The sequence below is a fragment of the Ammodytes marinus genome (genome assembly GCF_949987685.1).
Source record: "Ammodytes marinus genome assembly, chromosome: 12".
In the NCBI taxonomy this organism is placed as follows: domain Eukaryota; kingdom Metazoa; phylum Chordata; class Actinopteri; order Uranoscopiformes; family Ammodytidae; genus Ammodytes; species Ammodytes marinus.
In genome coordinates, this window is record NC_137216.1 from 18,501,564 (window position 1) to 18,521,582 (window position 20,019).

General features: G+C 40.1%; 2 protein-coding genes across 4 annotated transcripts in view; both read right to left on the reverse strand.

Annotated features, from left to right (window-relative positions):
• slc15a1a (solute carrier family 15 member 1a) overlaps nt 1-3,900 on the reverse strand; it is a gene marked incomplete at both ends in the record, with an annotated part of 7,414 nt that extends 3,514 nt beyond the window's left edge. The window contains 7 exons of the mRNA XM_080038471.1: nt 24-114; nt 1,232-1,331; nt 1,442-1,561; nt 2,638-2,779; nt 3,049-3,136; nt 3,608-3,648; nt 3,894-3,900. Of these exons, the coding sequence (XP_079894597.1) occupies nt 24-114; nt 1,232-1,331; nt 1,442-1,561; nt 2,638-2,779; nt 3,049-3,136; nt 3,608-3,648; nt 3,894-3,900 (589 nt within the window). The remainder of the gene's footprint in view (nt 1-23; nt 115-1,231; nt 1,332-1,441; nt 1,562-2,637; nt 2,780-3,048; nt 3,137-3,607; nt 3,649-3,893) is intronic.
• A 322-nt stretch (nt 3,901-4,222) lies between these two features.
• Nucleotides 4,223-20,019, reverse strand: part of LOC307259002 (dedicator of cytokinesis protein 9) — a 76,099-nt gene continuing 60,302 nt past the window's right edge. For 2 of the 3 annotated variants that reach the window (XM_080038708.1, XM_080038709.1), the window contains exons 31-53: nt 19,365-19,543; nt 19,134-19,250; nt 18,819-18,930; nt 18,583-18,716; nt 16,893-17,007; nt 16,699-16,765; nt 16,554-16,601; nt 14,955-15,091; nt 13,872-13,987; nt 13,562-13,699; nt 13,267-13,449; nt 12,662-12,775; nt 12,330-12,545; nt 12,060-12,117; nt 11,837-11,943; nt 11,194-11,316; nt 10,957-11,070; nt 9,409-9,555; nt 9,105-9,315; nt 8,011-8,201; nt 7,795-7,895; nt 7,560-7,698; nt 4,223-5,415 (exon numbers count right to left, since the gene is read on the reverse strand). In XM_080038708.1, the coding sequence (XP_079894834.1) occupies nt 5,290-5,415; nt 7,560-7,698; nt 7,795-7,895; nt 8,011-8,201; nt 9,105-9,315; nt 9,409-9,555; nt 10,957-11,070; nt 11,194-11,316; nt 11,837-11,943; nt 12,060-12,117; nt 12,330-12,545; nt 12,662-12,775; nt 13,267-13,449; nt 13,562-13,699; nt 13,872-13,987; nt 14,955-15,091; nt 16,554-16,601; nt 16,699-16,765; nt 16,893-17,007; nt 18,583-18,716; nt 18,819-18,930; nt 19,134-19,250; nt 19,365-19,543 (2,993 nt within the window). In that variant the 3' untranslated portion in view covers nt 4,223-5,289. Of the gene's footprint in view, nt 5,416-7,559; nt 7,699-7,794; nt 7,896-8,010; nt 8,202-9,104; nt 9,316-9,408; nt 9,556-10,188; nt 10,219-10,956; nt 11,071-11,193; nt 11,317-11,836; nt 11,944-12,059; nt 12,118-12,329; nt 12,546-12,661; nt 12,776-13,266; nt 13,450-13,561; nt 13,700-13,871; nt 13,988-14,954; nt 15,092-16,553; nt 16,602-16,698; nt 16,766-16,892; nt 17,008-18,582; nt 18,717-18,818; nt 18,931-19,133; nt 19,251-19,364; nt 19,544-20,019 lie in introns of all 3 variants that reach the window. The other variant, XM_080038707.1, reaches the window with a different exon arrangement.

Genomic DNA, 20,019 nt, shown 5'->3' on the forward strand with positions numbered 1-20,019 from the left:
TTTTAGATCCCACTCATATCTACCTCTGAGGATTGGAGTGATAATGGTGGACAGGAGACTCCCACCATTGATGCACAGATAGAACACAGAGAAGAAGGTTCTCCTTTGCTTTGCCTGCACAGAGAAATAAATCATTGACCTTATATCATGATCTTGTATTGCATAAATGTTATGCAATGCTGAATATGACGTGCAACTCATTCTTAAGTGATTGAGTGTTTGTGAAATTATATTAAATGATACAACCCACATTTTCTTTGTAAAGCCATGTTTGGAACAGGGATGGCCATATCAGTTTGTCAAACACTTTGGTTCGTACTGAATTCGATTAACCACTATTGGATAACGTTTTGTAAAGGCATTCATGGTTCTCAATGACTATGATAATCCTCTGACTTTAGCACCAGCATGAGGCTGAGAATATGCAATCTTGAGTAAAATGTCTGAACAACTGTAAAATGGATTGTCATGAAATCTGGTATAATACAAGCCCCCTCAGAATGAACTCTTGTGACTTTGATTCCTTTAGCAATTAGCATTGCACTTGTATTTACAAGACTGAAACTTGATGATTAATTATTTCCCCAGACAATTGCAGAACTTTTAGTAAATTTTGATAGGCCCTACTTAAAACAAGTATCAGAGGTCTCTAAGTCTGCATACCCAAATGTCTTTCATTTACAAACATATTCTTCTGCCCCAAATGGTGGTGACTCAAATAGAATCTCTTGAGGCAATTGATCAGAATGTAAACAGCTCCTTCAGAAGCATCTTTAGCATGCTTTATACAATTATTATTTTTTTTAAATAGAAGTTCCCCTTGAACTTTTCATCCAACCCCATTTTCAGATCAAGATTTTTCGCCTATACCATCATAGCAGAAATCAGAGAGAAGACAGGAGGGAGGAGGGATGTTATGCAATAAAGTTCTAGAACTAAGGATGTTGCAATACCATTTTTCAATGCCAAAGGTTAAGATAAGATAAGATAAGAAAAACTTTATTGTCTGTCACAATTGACAGAAATTCATCTTTGACAGGGCAGGTTCAATGTACACAAAATAAATAAATACATACAAAACAGAGAGTCCCAAACAATGACAATAAATAAATACCAACAAATGCAAGCAGTGCAAAGGGGTGACTGAGTGGAGTGAGATATGTTGGCTCAGGTGGTTAATCATTAGAGGAACAAACAGGAGTTAGGACCACAAGTGAGGTAATGTTCTAACCTGATCGTCACTAAACTGGTCTCCACCAAAGGCAGCTACACAAGGTTTGATGCCGCCAGTGCCAAGAGCAATGAGGAAGAGACCCACCATGGACAATGCGCTAAATGTGAAGAAGAACATGTGCATGAGCTACTGTAGAAATGTGTGGTGAAAACTGCATGCTAAAACACCATATCCTGGAGTCATTTGTGTTGTAGAATAGAAACCCACATATGAAAGGTCAAGTCGTCTGGGTTCCCGTCTCTGTCCAAGTCAGTGATGTCATGGATTGCACTAACAGCCATCAAAACCTGGCCGATCGCATAGACAATGGACAAGTAGATGATAGTCCTGTAAGGAGAAGAGGGAAAGGGATAATAGTTTTGGAACTAGTACAACAAAGTAAAGATGTGTACAAACATATTTGAGTAAACATACAAAATGTACTTCAAGTATTAAAAGTAAAAGTATGTTCTACAGAAAACTAACCTCTGTGATAAAGTATTATGACATTATTAGATAGCTAATACTGAGAATATTTTCTGTTGAAGCTGGTGGGTGATCTAGCTGATCACTATATGAAGCTTAGGGTTGTGAAATGATTAATGGGAGACAAAATACAAATTTGGGCTCCATAAACAACCGGGGCAACCGTGGCTCAGGTGGTTAAGCGGGTTGGCCAATGATCCAAGGGTTGGCGGTTCGATCCCCGCTCTGCCACCAGTGTCATGGTTGTTGTGTACTTGGGCAAGACACTTCACCCACCTTGCCTTGTGTGAATGTGTATGACTGCTGTATGTTTGAGGTGGTGGTCGGAGGGGCCGTAGGCGCTGAATGGCAGCCACGCTTCCGTCAGTCTGCCCCAGGGCAGCTGTGTGGTAGTTTACCACCACCAGTATGACTGTGTGTGAATGAATGGAACCTGTAACCCTGTAAAGCGTCTTTGAGTGCCTTGAAAAGCGCTATATAAATCCTATCCATTGTTATAAAGTTCTTGTAATATTTTGTATTTTCTCCAATCTTTGCCTATTTGTGACATATTCAACCACTGTATCTCTTAAGGCCTCAATAAACTGTTTTGTTGCTGAAACCATCTGACAGTTTTAGACAGGGAATTACTTTATTCTAACAAATACTAACAACTTGTAGACATCTGAAATATGTCAATATGTTTTCATATTTAATATAGACATTTCAGCCACTGCTTTTTGAAAGGGATAACAAGCTGAACAAGTTGGGGAGGAGTGGTTCTAAATTGTTTAATTTATTTTATTTAAAATTATTAATCTAAAAAAATAATGATTAACTTCCTGAAATGTTGTGCTGTGGAAGTAGCCTACAAAGTAAAAATGGATATACTTATATAAGTTAAATAGACTACAAGTACCCCCAAACTTTACTTGTAAGTAGTTGAGGCAGCCACTTACTTAAACTTGCCCAGCCAGGAGTCGGCCACAATGGCCCCAAGGATGGGGGTCAGGTAGCAGAGGGCCACGAAGGTGTGATAAATGGAGGTGGCCGTGTCATCGTCCCAGCGCAGGAAGTACTTAAAGTACAGCACCAAGACGGCTGTGGATAAGCAGGGGGGAGCCTTACTCATTTTACAATGTTTATTCATCAATCAAAGATTTTAGCCTATCAACTCTGAAATAAGTTTTATACAGTGTCATCATTATAGCTGAAAGGTTTGGTAAGAATTATGAACAAAACAATGCAGTTTGCTTTGGAAAAGATCGGGTTTTGTGTTAAAATAAGCACTTGTTAGACTCTTAAGGGGAATCCCCTTCATCATGGTTACAGGAATACAAAAAAACTTTGTTAAGTTGAAATGTTCTCACCTCGCATTCCATAGTAGGAAAACCTCTCGCAGAACTCATTCACAACAATGAAGAAGATGCTGAGTGGGTAGCCAAAAATCAATTTGCTCTGATGGATGAGAAAAACAGCAGCATAGTGCTCATTGTGAAAAATGGTCACCGTAACATCAGATTATTGCATCATTCCCTTTGACACATAGGCGGTATTTAATATTGTAGTTGGTCGAGGTATAGAGCTAATTTGAACTGCTTATTAAAGATTATCATAGGAGGTTTAGTATGGAAAATTGCAGCGTATTTTACAAACTAATCATGTTTTTGAGTATAGTTGAGTTATAAATCTAGTTGATTAATAAGTACACTACATTTCTTTCGGAAAGGTATTTATTTCTTAAATTTAGTGCAATTAGGTTTAATATAACCTTTTAATGTTAACTAACTGGTGCTTGGTATTAAATAAGTTATAGCAATTATAAAGTCAATGTCATATTAACATGTTGGCTTGTTCCTATGGGTTATCTGTTTATTCAGTCAAAAACTGGGTTAACATCCAATAAATCACATAAATGAAGTACTTTACCTTGCCCCTTCTCTCGATCCCTTTCTTGGGGTCTTCGTTATCTGTGCACAAGATAAAACTAGTTCAAATACACTAGCTGTATTTCATAAATAGAAACCAACTAAATGCCTCCATTTAGTTGTATTTATTGTGGAATTAAGAAAACGATACAGCAGCAGATAAAAGTGTGCAACAGGTGTTCTTTGGAGTCTGCACCCTCTGCACTGAATATAAACTTTTATCGATTAGAACGGAAACACACACAAAAGATTTTGAACATGCAAAAAGAGATGTTTGTAAAACTCACCTGTCATGGTGTCTGAGTGAAGCTGCTGCGTACTTTAAACAGCAGTTTGATATTCCTTTGAGATTCTTGCATGCAGCAGTCAGTAATCGACCCTTCACTGTTCACCAGCGGGACTGGGACTGTTGACACTATAATGCTCCTTATTAGCCCTAGGTCTATCTTCCACACAGCTGAGTGTGTTGCTTTTATGATGGGTGGGAACATGAGATATAGGAGATTGAGAGTCAGCTATGTTCAGTCCCTGAAAACTCATAAAAGCATTTATTCCCAGGAGCTCAACCAAATACAGGAATTCACTTTTATGAAAAATACAAATTCCCAAGAGCAAGTGCAGAGAAACGAGTGAATTTTATTTAAAAGAAAAGCAATAGGGAACATCTCTGTTTACAGCAGAACAGTGACTCTGTGTTAAATAAAATGTATAAAACAAAACATTGCTGCCTAGATATAAAATAATTTCTTGAACATTTCAAATGAACACTAAAATGGTAAAAGCTTCATATTACTTCCACAGTAGGCGTAGTGTCTGGTTCCACACCTCATCGCTTTGGCAAGAAGGCGAACAACATCTTTACAGTGTACTGTGTGAGCCCCACACAGCAATATACTTTGCAAATATTGCACACACTCCTTTTTTTATTTACATATAATAAACATTTTGGAATATACCTTTTTTGTACGCAATGGCTTTTAAATATTTAAAAACGCTCCCGTTCTAAGACATTGTAGTGATTTAAAGGTTTGATGCTAATGCTAAGTTATAGTAGACCCTTTTGCAAATTTGTATTTTTGTAGAAATATAACTTCATGTACAGAGAGATGAGTGATCGACTTATGCAGCACATGCTGTTCATCAAGACATTAATACAGTGGCTTATAAAAGTGGAATACTGTACATACAAAAAAACACAATGTGACACATTATCAAAATAAACAAGAAATGGGGCTGTTGGTGCAATGTAATGACATGCATTCTTGAAGAGTTCTCCATAGAAAACACTGCCCAGTCTTTTTTCAGGTAGAAAGAGGTGAGGGAGTAGGCTACACAGGATATGTTTATATGGACATTGACGAGGATCAAAGTCTGCCATCTCTCCTTGTGACCCCCTCTCTTGCTTGTTGCTCAGGTCTCAGGCTTTACCCCAGTACTGTCACGGAAAAACACTTTAATTGGCCACCACGTGAAACACAGTAACAATGTTGTGTGATATAGGTCCAGTGCATCGGTAGTGATTTTCCGAGAAAGCCGAGAGATGTGGTCAGAGTTGCCTGCAGCGTTTGTCAGTTTCCCTTTAAGCTGGCCAAAGAGAAGCAGGATTCGGGTTTGGGAGTGACAATGTGGCAGCACCGCCATTACGTGGTTGGCTAGTAGTTCAAGGCCCGACCCCGGCAAGCATCATACCACAGAAGAAGTGCTGGGGATTCCTTGGATGGTGGCGCTGGTTGGCGTGCCGCTGATAGCGTTGAAGATGTGAAGCGAGTCTGGAAGAACACTTTTCATGCCGTCTTCAACAGGATTGATCTGGAAGGAAGGACGGAAAGAAAATTAATCAGCACAACATCAGCATCTCAAGAGATACATTTGTACCATAACTAAAAAGGTGGAGACAGTGATTTTGGAGAACGCAAAACCAGTGAATATCACCTCACAATCTGTACCTATCCGGTGACAACAAGCGTTCTCCAGAATTGTTGACTGAACCTTTAATGCAAAGTGAAAATCCTACTGAAAGGAATAGTTTGATATTTTATACAATATGGTAATTTGCTTTAATGCTCAGAGTTAAATGACAAGCAGTATATTAAAGGTGAAGTCAGCGGTTTATTTATGTTAATATAAGTGTTAAATCGCTCTTTATTCATACAGTGATCACTTACATAATGTGCGCGTTTCATAAAGCCGATCTCTCAGTCAGCTGCTCTGCATGTAATCGGCAAATAAACTTTTCGGGGATCCCGAAATTAATATCCAATCACAAGAGAGAACGCTACAAACCGAAACCCGTCTCACTCATGGTCTCACTGCCAGTGCACGCCAGAGCGACACATGGGTGAATGCGCCTACAATGGCGGAGCAGGTAAAAATCCTTCCCAATGTCTGTTTTGATGGTATTTATCATGTTTTATCACACTTATGGATCTGAGATGATGCTAGATATCTCGCTGCTTGAAGACCGCAGTGCATTAATGTGGTGACATAGGGACGAGCGAGGGGACTGCTAACTGCAGTAACAGACAGGAAGTTAGCTTAAAAAAAACATTCCGCTTACAGCACCTTTAACCATACAAACATGGTATCAATGGTGGTATGGTAATGGTATCAATATTCACATATAATGCCAAAGCAAACGAGTATTTTTACAAAATGTCAAACTATTCTGTAAATGTGTCGCTGCAGCGCCGCTTTCACGAAGATAAATAGAAATAGAAAAAATACAACAAATAAGTAAAAACAACCAATGAACAGAAAATCAACTGATAATCATTACATATATAAGACATATGTGTCTATGTAGGCCTATGCATGCACAAAAACATATGTAAATGCATAAGCAAATACATTTAGATGCATGTAGGCTATATAGGCAGGATATACACATGTTGTCCATACACTCACAAATGTTATGCACATACGTAGCCTACATATAGGCACATGCATAAGTAATGCTGTACACACATGCAGAAGAAATACATGTCAGCAATCCAAAAGCAAGTCAATGGAGAAAAGTCCAGATGTGAGTATTGGTCCAGCCAGCTAAAATGAATTTGAACGGTATTTAGATTGCTATGGTCACTTTTAATGAAAAAAGGCAAACATTGTATGGCTCAAACCTCTCAACATGAACATGTTTTGCTTTTCCTTGTATTAAATTAAAGCAAACTGAAGAGCTTTGGTGTGGGACTGTTCAAAGGCCAAACAAGACATCACCCTGGGAAATTGTGATGGACATTTTTAACAATAAAAAAATAAAAATAATTCACCAAACAAATAATGATTAATCAAGAGTGTAATCAGATAGTTGTAGCCCCGATTGAAGGGATTAGTCATTCTGGTTGACAGTGGATGTGTGTCCCATGTAACAGAATACTTAATGTTGAAACTGGTTTCTTATTTATTGCAGGGATGTAAAGATAAGGCCTACTGTGATCGGATCAGATAACAATTTATTCAGTGCTTTTGAGGTTATGAGATGGACCTTAAGCAGCTTTCAGGCACGTTCCTTTAGAGTACAACTGTGTATTGAGGATTACGTTTCAGTTTATCACAAGATTGGACAGATTCTAGAGATGTTACAGGAATGTGGTTTGTATAAGAATTAATGTTACATTAGGATATTTCTAGTGTTTTGACAATGCACCAATACAGCGATCTAAAAGCTAATATCTGAAAAGAGATGCCTGGGTCTGGCTGGACCAATGATTAGCAGCTTAATTGCATACTGGTGCTTCTTGCATTACCATCCAATCTGCTCATGTCAGCACAAGGGGAAAAACAGAGAATGGTGTTATCAAAGAGAGCATTTGTCATAAAACACATGATCAAACATTTGATGATTGGAACTCTCATACACACACCAAAACCTCTCAGAGGCAGATTACAGGCGTCACATCATTAATGCAAACTTTTTTTTTATAATGACACTTTAGTCAAGTTGCTATACTTACTTGCTCATGCATGATGATGGACAGCTCCCTGGCTAAGTCTCTGTAATTGGCTTTCATCTCATCCTGATACTCCTGTTGGTCCTCTTTGATCAGCCGCTCATTGATGCCTAAGCCTTGGCCGCATGCCTCCACAAAATGCCTTAAGCAAAGATAAATTGTTTTAGGCAGTGTTAAAGGAGAATTATACAAATAAGTAAAACATGTTAAAGATGTGCACACATGTAAATGATCTCACCTGAAGACCTCTTTCAACTGTTTGACCTTGTTATCAGGATTCTTCTTGGCACATGCGTCGTCCAGAAAAGCTCGGGCGTACGCAAGTGGTCCTGCATTTACCTGAGGGAGGATGTGGAAGCCATGTCATTTGACTTTTTAATTTTAATTTCATTAGTTATGTCCAGAGTGTGTGTGAGCCTGCATGTGTGTGTGTACATGTTGACAAAGCAGGCACCTGCACGCTGATGCTGCCTTGTAGTTTGAGCTGCAGACGGATCATGTCCACATCGCTGGAGGAGCACAGCTGTTTGATCTCATCCACCTTCTTGCTCATCTCATCGATAGCCACCTCGATGGGGCTCAGGTCGGTGTGGTGCTGATACATCACTGCAATGCGTTTCTTTACGTAGGGGAAGCAATGTGTGGCTGAGGAGGACAGAAAGACCATAAGGAGTACGCTAAACAGCTTCATGAAGGTTCATTATTCTTCTTGCGTGTTCTTTTGTGAGCTTAACAGCTCAGGATCCACACAGATAATAAAGATAAGAAGATAAAGTTGAACTTTTGGATCTTTTGCGCCATAAAACAATATAACTGTGATTAGGGATCAGGAACGGACCTTGACAGAAAGCTGACATGTTCAAAGTATAATCAAGATCTTCCTTTCATGCACATGCACCTTCTGCTGAGTAATGCCATGCCTTGATAACTGACTTGGGCACATTCCACATATTGAGTATTTAGCAAAAACGAGAGACCGCTGGCTTGACCACAGTTGTTCCTCAGCCCGATACTTTGACCCATACTCTGGTGGCTTCTATCGCCGTACAGCCTAAACCCGACCCGCTCTGCTCGGTGGAAACGAGGCATAAGTTTCATTACATAATACTACCCATCATTGGCATCATCTAGCTACTAGAGAGGAGGAAATCAGGATAGTGCTGCCTCTGTTGCACCCATATTGCATAATGTTCTTTTAATATGTCCCTTGCAAGTCCCACATGTTATGGTATTGCAGTAATATATCACCAAAGTAGCCCTTTAAAAGCTTATATCATGTGAAACTACCACTTACAGTACATAATTATAATTATTCTATTTTATATATACGTATATATACTGTTTGATATTGTACAACAAAATCCTTACACTACTTAGTATTTAAAATGTATCTAATGTAAATATTGTTTATGTTTATCTAATTCTACTCTACTATATTTTTGTTATCATTCCTTTTGCACTGTGGGTCAGAGATAAACGCCATTTTGATTCTGATGTATGTCTTGCATATATCAGAACCTTTGACTTTGACTTGATAAGATCACCTACTGGTTAGTATAGTCCTGCGTTTGCACTGCTCTTCCACCCCGCCTTGCTTTTTGCCTGATATGGTGAAGGGCATTTCAAACACAAAGCGACGGATGTTGTGGCTCTTCTCGAAGTCCGTCTTCCTGTCGACTAGCTCCTTCTCCTCCAGGTAAGGGGTCACGTGTGTTACTTGGATATATGCATACTTAGAGTCCAAGTCTTTGGGGTTAATCTGCAGAGAACACATTTACACACATATGAATCTTACGACCTTTGAAAAGCAAATCAATCCTCATCACAAAATGAAATATCAACAAAGCCTTACCCTCCCAGAGTCCTGGATCATCTTTACGTTCTCCTGTCCAAACTTGTCGGAGTAAAGTTTGAGGAGCCTCTGAGATATCTCTGACAGAGGAGTGAATTTAGGTTCTTTGTAGATGTACTCCTTACCGTCTTCATCTTCAAAGAAACCCTAAAGAAAAGATAAAAACAGGGTCAGAGCAAAAACAAAAAGTGTTTTAATCCAATAAGACATTAAGAAGCAACCATGGCCACATCAAACCACACATGGGCTGTGAGTGGGAGTCATTCCAACAGTTTGTTAAAACAAAAATGGTAAAGTATTCTTTAAGGCCCAGCCAAGGGCTGAAATGTTTGGCAGACAACGTAAACACACAACCCTCAATCTAACGTCAAAGCACAGAAGTAAAAAGAAAGAAAAACTGCACCGCAAAACATGAACTTGTGTCAGTTTGATAATATGAGACAGAACTAAGGACACGGGTGGGGGCACGGATTTCACACTGTCAGTGGGAGCACTTAGGTTAGTAGGTTGTCTTGTATTTTTATGCCAAAAATAAAAAAAACTCTAAAGATCAGCCATGCATTTTCCCAGTGAGAGATGAATCCTGCTATTATGCCCTTGAAGGTTTGTTCCCACTGATGATAAGAACAACACTGAGGCCGGAGTAGAGGAGGAGTTAAAGGGCTAAAAAGATAAGCAATGCACGTGAAACAGCACAGACTGCATTAGCAAAAGGAACACAACACAGCCTAACACATCACTGCAGTCCAACTGCAACGTTGGCTTTTAATAATGATTTACCTCAGCCTCTGAGTCAGTAAACTGGTACTGCTACACGGGTGTGGACAGCAGAAAATAAAACACTTGTTATTCCATGACAACTACCCAGTAAATACTATGAATACATTCAACACGCTCTAATTCAAGCTACTGCACCACCAGTTAAACCACCATGTCAAGAGAGACATGGATCTCTAGAAGCACACAAGCAGACGTCACCACACCCAAACATATTATTTATACATCTTGGTTAGATATTTATCTATAATTAGGGATACATTCTAAAATCTTACAAACTTAGATCTGTAACACAAAATCAGAAACACTGGAGTGAGTGGAGAAGTGAAAGCGCCATGCAAAATTGTTCCCAAAAACCGAAAAGCAGCAGCAGTGGTGACTGTTTGGTTCGTTGTAACTGAAGCAGCACACTAATGATTGAGAAGTGCAATGGATTACAGCAGCACCAACACCACACACAGACTCTGTTCAGACGAGAAAAGGCTAGCAGGGTCTACTGCACAACTTACCGCTGCCTTCAAAGAGGATAAAAAGCAGAAAGGGATATTAGAAGGGAATCATAAAATGCCACCGCATGTGGTCATGCTCTCTGAAATAAAACAACCATCAGTAGCCCCCCCATGCTCCATGTGAATTACTTTGCAAGACCAGCAACCAAATTAACACAAGTGTGGTTCATTTTAAAAAGTTAGTGCAATAATCAGATAAACAACAGGTCGGTTTGGAAAATGTAACAACGTAAAAAAAAACACATCATACAGTTCAACTCACCTGACCAAAGAAAGCAACTCGGAAGTAGGTGCCCAGCAATCTCTTGCCCGTGTGCATGACCTCTGTGACTTTGCTGTATGCACGATGCAGCGTGTCATACAGGTGGGCCAGTTTCTGTGCAAAGTTAAATAAAAAAAAATCAGAAGAAGAATTTTTAGATATTTATGTCACAGCCAAGGCAAAGTTAGTTTGTAGGTTTGTTGGGGAATAGCAATTCCAAATGAAGCAGCTGTGTACCTCAAAGTCCCTGCGCTTCTCATAAATGGGGATTATGAGCTTGTAGATGTCGGAGATGAGCTCGTAACGTTCAGCTTTCCACAGTCCATCTGCACACTCCTCCAAAAGCTCCATTAGGACGTCCTGAGAGAGCAAGGGAAGAGGGGACACATTGAAATATACAGTACCTTCAGTAAAAAAGTGTTTGATCAGACAACGCCTCTTCTATCTTTAAGGAAATGAAGAAAAATATATTGCTCTTGCGATGTGTTGGTTCACAGGTAGAAATTAGGGCAAAACCTCTAGATTTGTTTTTACTGTAAAGTGTCGAAACATTGATTCAAAGAATAACAGCTTAAAAGAATGCGTAGGACTTGACATGATTATTACTCCAATAATGACTCAGAATTGCTTACCTCAACAGATAAACATAAGTCTCAAAAGATTAGACTCACATTATACTATATTTATTTGGCGGATCCATTTGTCTAACGCAGCTCGCAAAAAAGTGCATCCAATCTCAGGACGTGCAAGAGCAAGTCTTTATTAAAATAAAAAAACAAGAGAAAACATGATAATGTGGTCGGACCACAAATGCATTTGAATTTGTTTTTCAAATACAGTAATGTATCATTGTTGTTTGTTTTGCATTGGTAATATTTACTTCATTAAAATGGACGTCCTGCATGCCGACGTCCTCCATCATTGCCGCTTCTTCATCGATGTTTGGAGTCACGACCCTGAAAGCTGAGCAGCCTTGTTTGATCATGGCTGCACAGTGAGTGTGAGATGAGACAATAATGTTAACCCTCATTCCAATATTTGTTACAACAGTTGTTTTTCAGATGATTATCATTGATGCGAGCTTTTTGGCAGATTCAAAGCACCTTTTCTCCGCAGGTATTCTGCCACAAGTGCTGCAACGTGCACATAGCACATGGCCGCCTGTAAAGAACAAGAACAACTCAGATCAATCAAAGTGACCACCACAAAAAACATTAGCCCACAATAAACTGGACAAATATTGGGTTAATCAAGTCAGTACTTTATATCTGATACTGTACACAATCATTGTATGCAACAGGCCAAAAAGTGAACACATCTTTCTTTAATTTAGCCACCAATCATACCAAAGTCCAACCTATCTTATCACAGACCTCAGACATGTCTCCGTTCTTGACATGGATGCGGGCCATGCTGTCCAGCCAGGTCTTGCGTAGTTCAGGCGTGCTGGCATAAGACTTGGCAAGGCTGTACTGCAAGTCAACCAGCATCTCAGGATCTCGCTCGTGCTCCTTCATCTGAGCCGTGGCCATCAACACTGTCCTGATACGCTTAGTTAGGTCCTTCACATCGGATGGAAAAGCTGTGTTCTGTTGGAGAGGGGTACAGAAATTACAACGGTCAACTTTGTTATTTATTGCTATACATTTTTTAAATGTAAATGTGGAACCAGAACATTATAATATAACATGAATGAAGTCCTGACCTTAATGGTTCTGTCGCTGTTGGCACAGGTGTTGATTATCGACAGAGACTGCTGGAAGCGGGTACTCCCAATGCCAATCACATCAGCTATCAATTGACTGACAGCAATCACCACCTAAAGAAAGGGAAAAATATTCTATGATATTGGCTTTACTTTTTTCATTGTCAAGTTGCGGTCTGTCTTCTCCTTCTGTTTTGACCTTATTAATACCCCAAATTGATAACATTTTTTTTTGCCCACAAATGGGCTTAGCCATTTGATGAAAACTGACCATTCATCTCCTTTAAGAGGGGTGGTATTGTGTAGAGAAAATATAAATTTTTGTTGTTTAACTATGTTTAACAGTTGTGGTCTCTGAGACCCCATGCATCAGTTTTTGTAGTAGATGTCATACTGTATGTGATCATTTCAACATCGTGTTCATAAGCAGGATTATGAAATGATGAAATTATAAATCAGATAAAACAATGTGAAGTTTATATTTAGAGCTGTTAAACAGGTCCCAGCTTCTCCAGGACAATGTGTAGTGTCAGCTAATGTGAACATGAAAGCTTAATGCCTTTATTCTCTTGAGACCAGTTAGATCCACCGAACGACTGTCCCACCTGTAAATGTGTGCGGACAAAGGACTTGCGACCCGTGTAGTCAAAGTTGCTCTTCATGAGGAAGTAGAGCAGATGGGCCGCATCACTGCGAATGCAGCTCAGCTTGGAGTTACAGCACTTCAAGATCTCATAGCAGAAGGTGGCGCACATGTCTGCACGCCCTTCAAAAAACGTGCAGGGAAACTAGAGGGGACAAGGAGACAAGGCAGGTCATTAGCCAGGGTGAAAGCACAAGAACACAACTAACAACAGAACAGTGTTGTTAGCTAGAGAACCGATCAATCGTCCTTCACACCTTGTAGATGAAGGTGCGCAGAGAAGTGAAGACCTGCTTGAGGGCCGTTTCTGACTGATTGATGCGCAGGAAACAGAGGTGGACGTCAAACACCTTCTTCATCAGTGGACTATGGCCATGGTCAGAGCACAGCTGGCTCTGTGGAGAAAGAGAGTATCATCTAAGAGAGCAGGAAATGATTTGGATTTTTTAAGCGTTAATTAGGCCTGACATAATGATTAGATAACCCAAGTACTGTTTATGAAGAGCAAGGACAAAGTATCTTTCAAGGACAATCAATGTGTGAAAAGTTATAGGTCATTATTGTTACCTTGAATCCCATGATGAAGATACTTAACGTATCAAGGACGGTCAGGCAAACTTCGGTAGCGATGTTAGCCTCCAGCAGGGACTGATTTAACACATCTGCATCCGAGTGACTGTAGGCTAAAGAGGAGACAACAGACAGCTGTAGCGGTTTCAACCTCCACCAGCACACTTGAAATAAAAGACTCTGCAGAACAAAGCCATTTTAATATCATATCATATCTCTTAAATGAAGTGTATAGCCATAGTGTTAAAAGAAAGGCTGTAGCAAAACAATATCATTGTGTTGAAAAGATTGAGTTTCATTCCAGACTGGAAAAAGTAATCCCACTACTTACAAAATCAAAAACGTTTTATTTCCAAATGAACAGTGAGACTTTGCAGAGGCACACATTCGATTTTAAAAATTGAAGCAATAATTTAATTTGAGTGCCAGCATTTTGTTTATATTAATGAATGGATTTCAAGCAACATTTTTATACAACAGGTAGTTTGTTGGAATGAAACCCTTCTTATTTTACATGGATTTCTCAGTACACTCAGAGAATGAATGTAAAATGAAACTCAAGCAGATGATGCTGGCCACAGTTGATGAAAAGACTTTGAGAAAGTTAACGTTAAGTTAAAAACAGGCATGCTCTTAATTAAACCAACGGAACAGAGGAGCCATTGAGTGTCTAACACATTGCCTGCCAACCTGATACATTCTTACCATGGTCTACAGATATTCCAAGAATACTTGAAATCTTTCTTACACTGAAAACACAAAGAAACTGTGTTAAAATGATGCTGTTTCACAGACTAAGCACATACTGTAGCTTAATCGCTGCAGAACAAAATACATTAAGTGCTCCATACATCTACCTTAGCCCCAGATTTATTTATTTATTCGTGATGCACCGATGTCTTTGGAAGCTTTTTTTCTGCTTGACAGTGGGCTGGGTTTAAATGGAAGATGAGCAAGAGGGTTTTATGTTGATGAAGATGATGTTGAAAAAGCACGAGGGTGAGGGCGTAGTGAGTGCAGCGGTTCCTCTGGTTTGAGGAGGTTTGATGGAAAGTATACAGTTATATGTGGGGCACTTACTGTGGTTAAATGTGTATGAGTTATCCAGGCTGCTGAGCTGCTGTAAGCGGGCATGCATCATTCCCGCCCTGTTACGGGACACAGGCAGAGTCTGAGACTTCCGCTCATGTGCTACAGGTCCTGCCCCATCCTGGCTCCTGATTAGGGAAACAGGACAATGTGTTAGACCGGACGGCTGTCTAGTAGCAGAGCCAGAGTTAGTGAAGCACGTATAGGAGTGAATGGTACGCCATTTTACACACTTTAAGTGGTGTGTGTGTAGCGTATAATTCAAATGTCTTGTTCTTTGTATTCAAACGCTGGGTCTTAAAAAGCAGACTATGCAACATAATCCAACAGAGTCCCACAAAAATGTGCAGGTAAACACACCACCACACATTCTAGTGAGGCAAAAGTGACCATTGAGTCCGATTACTTTTGTGTGAATATTTAATTAAAATGTTGCATAGTCAACCTTTAAATGTTTTACTTTTAAATGTAAAATACTATAATAGAAATCCCAAACAGAAAACATTATGTGGAAATGTTTATGTGACTTTTATACATATAACCAATGTGACACTTAAGCAGTGAAGTTGTGCAGTTCATATTGTGTGTGGCATGCAGTTTCATTAGAAAATAATCAAAGTAGCAGAAGCAGCATTGAAGCAGTGAGTGAGCAGCAAACGCCATGCATATAAGAATGAAAGAGAAACATGCAATACATGGATTTAGAGACAGTAGTTTTTTTTCCTCACAGCACTGCAACTTTAGAGGGGGGATACACATCGCATGCATTTACTCTAAGTTGGTTTCACCTATGGTCTTACCCAAGCAGGAGAGGGCAGGAGCCGGGTTTAATTGCATAATGTTAAACTTGCCAGCGTTTTAGTGAATAGAGATAGAAAGAGTGGTGGGAGGTTAGAAGTAGTGAACACCCAAAGCCCTCTGGGAGTCAAGGCAAGAGCTCCCAAAATACTGGAGAGAGTATCAGGAGTTTGGATACAATTATATAACTTGTCAAATAATTGTGCTCAACATAGTCACACAATCCAATGCGCTATATATCTCTCACACACACACACACACACACACACACACACACACACACACACACACACACACACGATGACCTAAAATAAAAGCAACAAGTGGCTACATCATTGTAATATACTGTATGTTATGAAGTTTAACGTATTAATACCTTGGATATGTAAAAGGTATCTATATGCCAGAACAGTGATTCCCAACCTTTTTCAATATTTTCCAAGGGGTTCATGTAAATGAATCAATATATCACATTTGGGTCACGATTCTGACAACACATGTTGTAATCTAGATTGGTGAAACCTAGTAAGGAAGCAAGATGAGAAGTTGAGTCGCAGTAGCTAAAAGTAACGGATTAACAGTTGAAATTGTAAGCTAAAAGTTTTGGAAACATGACAGGTTCTGTCAATTTTTAGGCTATACTTTCATCTGTAAGTGTCGGGAAAAAAGTTAGGAACCACTGTACTAAAAGCCTGAAATCCTTCATTAACACATCAACTTGATTGTAATCAGAGTAAAACATGGAAAAAAGAAAGGCAGTCCTGTGCCACATTAAGGTATAGACAACATTACCTTGCGATGTATCTCTTTCCCATGTATCTGAACTGATGGAGGCACACTCTGAGAGGACAAAATAGGGGGAAAATCAGTCGCAATGAAATTTCAAGTTTTATATACACAAGTGTTTGTCATGGAAATAAATCTTTAGATGTCTTACTCTACAAGAGTGAAGAAGTCCATTAACTCAGCCGATGAGGCCTTGTTCCAGTATGTGAACAAAGCATCTAGAAGAGACAGAGATTGACAGTAAATTAGTTTTTCATTTTAAATAGTAGACATAGAGCTCAGTGTATCACACAGAAAGATACAGCTATTCAGCAGGAGCAGGAGAGAGATGGAGTGAGTAGTTACCCTCAGACATGCTTTTGAGCACATGTAAGAAGCACATGAGGAGGCTCTTGATCTCTGCCTGGTCCAGTTTATCACATCTCAGCAGTGTACTCCCCAGGGTTGAAGCAGGCTGATTCTGAGAGACAAAAAAAGCTGGTAAAGCACAACACAGACAAGATTATCCTGTCAGGGCTCTTGGCCCTGCCTATAGGCTCCTTTTGCTGACTCAAGATAAACCAAAGTCTACTGAAACTATTGGCCGTTTATATATATTTTTTTCCATTACAAATGACTAAAGGTATTTTTCATAGCAATTCCAAAATGGTTTATTTTTATTTATTTTTTGTTGCAAAGTTTACAATTTTACTCGTTTGTGGTCATAGTTCAAATTTGTGTCTTGGTTTGTCAATCCTGGCATTGGATTACAGTGGTCAAGCTACACTAGTGCAGTCATTCACTCAGACAGTTGTTGCAGGGCTCTATGCATTGTGGAAAGACTGGCCATGTAATAACAATCACCATTTTCTCCCCGCTGAGGCAGACAGCTGGGAGAAAAACAGAAGCAAAGCAGCGGCGCAACAGCTCTACCACAGGAAAGGGGTTGGCGATACACCAAGCGCGTTCCTTTGCCAGCAGTTAGTCTAGACCATGAGACTGACTGGGGATGACTTAGTGGAAAGCATGAGGCTATGGCTTTGGCTTCTTAAGGGGTTTGTTTTGAAGGGTGGATAACTTCAAGGCCAAAGTTAGTTTTCCTGAAAGGTTGTCCAAAAACTGTGAGTGTGTGGTTCGATACAATTTTTTATATTTCATTTTTACGAGTTTGAGCTCAAACACTTTGGCTTGATTGGAATTGCAAACTTATCAGTGTCCTCCTTTTGCCCTTTATTCTGTTCCATACCATTTAATACAAGCTACCACAGCTTCAGCATAAGATGAAACACATCACAGCACAGCATTTGCATTTAGTCAAAAACTTCTCAGATTAAGCTTGAGGCTGTCTCTCTACCAGTGAAGGCAAACATCACACCGCACACTTGAGAGAGAGTACCCCAAAACTGAGATACCTTACGTACACCATGCTTATATCAACATCTGGAAAAAGAGTGGAGGCAAACCCTGTGAGGCCCTATGGTAGCCTACAGCAGGTCTGCTTTAAGGCACCAGAAGAACAAACAGCCCAAAAAGCCTGAGAATCATCTGGCAAAGAAAGGGCTTAGGGGTTTGAGGATACCAGGACACTCTCACACACACACACTCTCTAACATTCCCATATGGGACACTCCTAGAGGAGGGGAGGATGAGTGCGTTTTTGTACTTGAAGAGAAACGTTGGACAGCAAGTTGTTCTCTGGCACAGAGGGGACAGAGAGCAGGGAGAAGTCCATGGTGACACGCTTGTTGCGCTCGGAAAGCACATTCTCCTCAGTCTCCGTAAAGAAGCGCAGGACATTGACCGAGTGTCTCCGTCCAAACCTCTTGGTCTGCCACTGCCGGCCGGCCGTACAGGTAAAGGTGGAGGAGTTAATGATATGATATGAAAGTTAACATGGGGTGACTTTCTGAGGTATTTTTTGTGGAAATAAATAGGACGCAGAGGAACATTGAAATGGATGTTACATACGCTGTGTCAAAAGAAGCATACATTTGATGTCCAATGCATGTTTGTATCAAGTGACTTTTCTGTTGAAGCATTTCACTGAGATCTATACCTTGTCCAGAGAGTTGCCCTTGTCGTTGTTCCTCTCAGGCAGGCTGTTGCCAGAATCTGTGCTGATGAGCGAGCCGCGGGAGTCTGCGTGGCGCACATAGTTAATGTTGGGAGTCGACGAGGCGTGAGGTGAAGCTGTCAAAAATAATTGAAAAGGAGCGGTTATATATTATTATAAAAACGAAAATGTACTATTTTTATTTTTATGTTTCAGTATAATGTATCCTTTACGCTCACAGGTGCCAGAGATGACTCCAAAAACATCCTTGTGCAAGCTGGTGTCCAGAAAGGTGCTGGATCTGGGAGGTGTCATCAAAGCGTTGGTAAGAAGCAAATCGTCTCGTCCATTCTGAGAGAAAAACAGTGCAACACTTACTACACAACTATAATATGATAAAATGTCATGTAGGACTGCTTTCTGCACCATTTTCTTCTCCCTTTTTTCTTCATTTGCTTTTCCTTTTCTTTTAGTGTTGTATATATATTTTCAATTGTATAGATATAGACATCAGGGTGTATAGGTAAAAAGTAACCACTAGGTGGCTCCCTTACATTGTTGGAGTGGTTGACGGTGAACGGGGACACTTCCTTCACATTTAGTCTGTTGACGTTTTCTTGGAGCAGACCAAATAAGGGCAAGTACAGGGTGGCCAACCTGGCCTGCTGGCTCTGAAAAAAAAACAAAAGACAATTGGATCTCTCAACAAGGATTCCTCAAGATCCTTAAACGACCGACATCAGATAACGATGAGACGGAGGGTTAAGAAAGAAGGCGCTGCTTACTTTGGAGGTGTAGCGCTCATCAAAGGTGTGCTTCACCATCAGACTCTTCAGCACTTGGATGGCTATCTGACGAATGTCCCTGAACTCCTGCAGAGCTGCTCCCACCTCCCTGAGCAGCAGCCCCACCAGGAAGTGGTTTTTACAGAAGTCATCCGTTAGAGAGTAATCCAGCTGGAGGTCTGAGGAGGATGAGAAGGAGGATGAGATTAGGATGGGCCCACAGAGAGACAAGGGAAGGTTGTGGAAGGACATGAAGTCACAAATAGCACACATAGTAGATTTCTAATTTAAAGGTGCACTATGTAGTTTCAGAGGAAGGGGGTTTGTTTACTTTGGCAGGGCCTGCAGTTAGTTTACAAACATTTCTTCTACAGGTAATTCTTAGTACTGAATACATCGATCATCCAGTATCAAAACAAAGTTCTTTTGAGGCCCCTGGAACCAAACGTAAGAGTAGAATATGTGTTTGTCAACCAAACTGTGGTCCCTGCTGCTGTACACAACAATAGTGAAACTAACTTTAGGTAGCTTTACAACTTCAAACAGTGTTCCAGGGATCTAATTTACCTTGTGCGGAAAGTTTGTTTATTCAGTTATGAGAATATACCAAAATGTTCTCTAACACACCCAAAGTTATATGGTGCACTTTTAATAC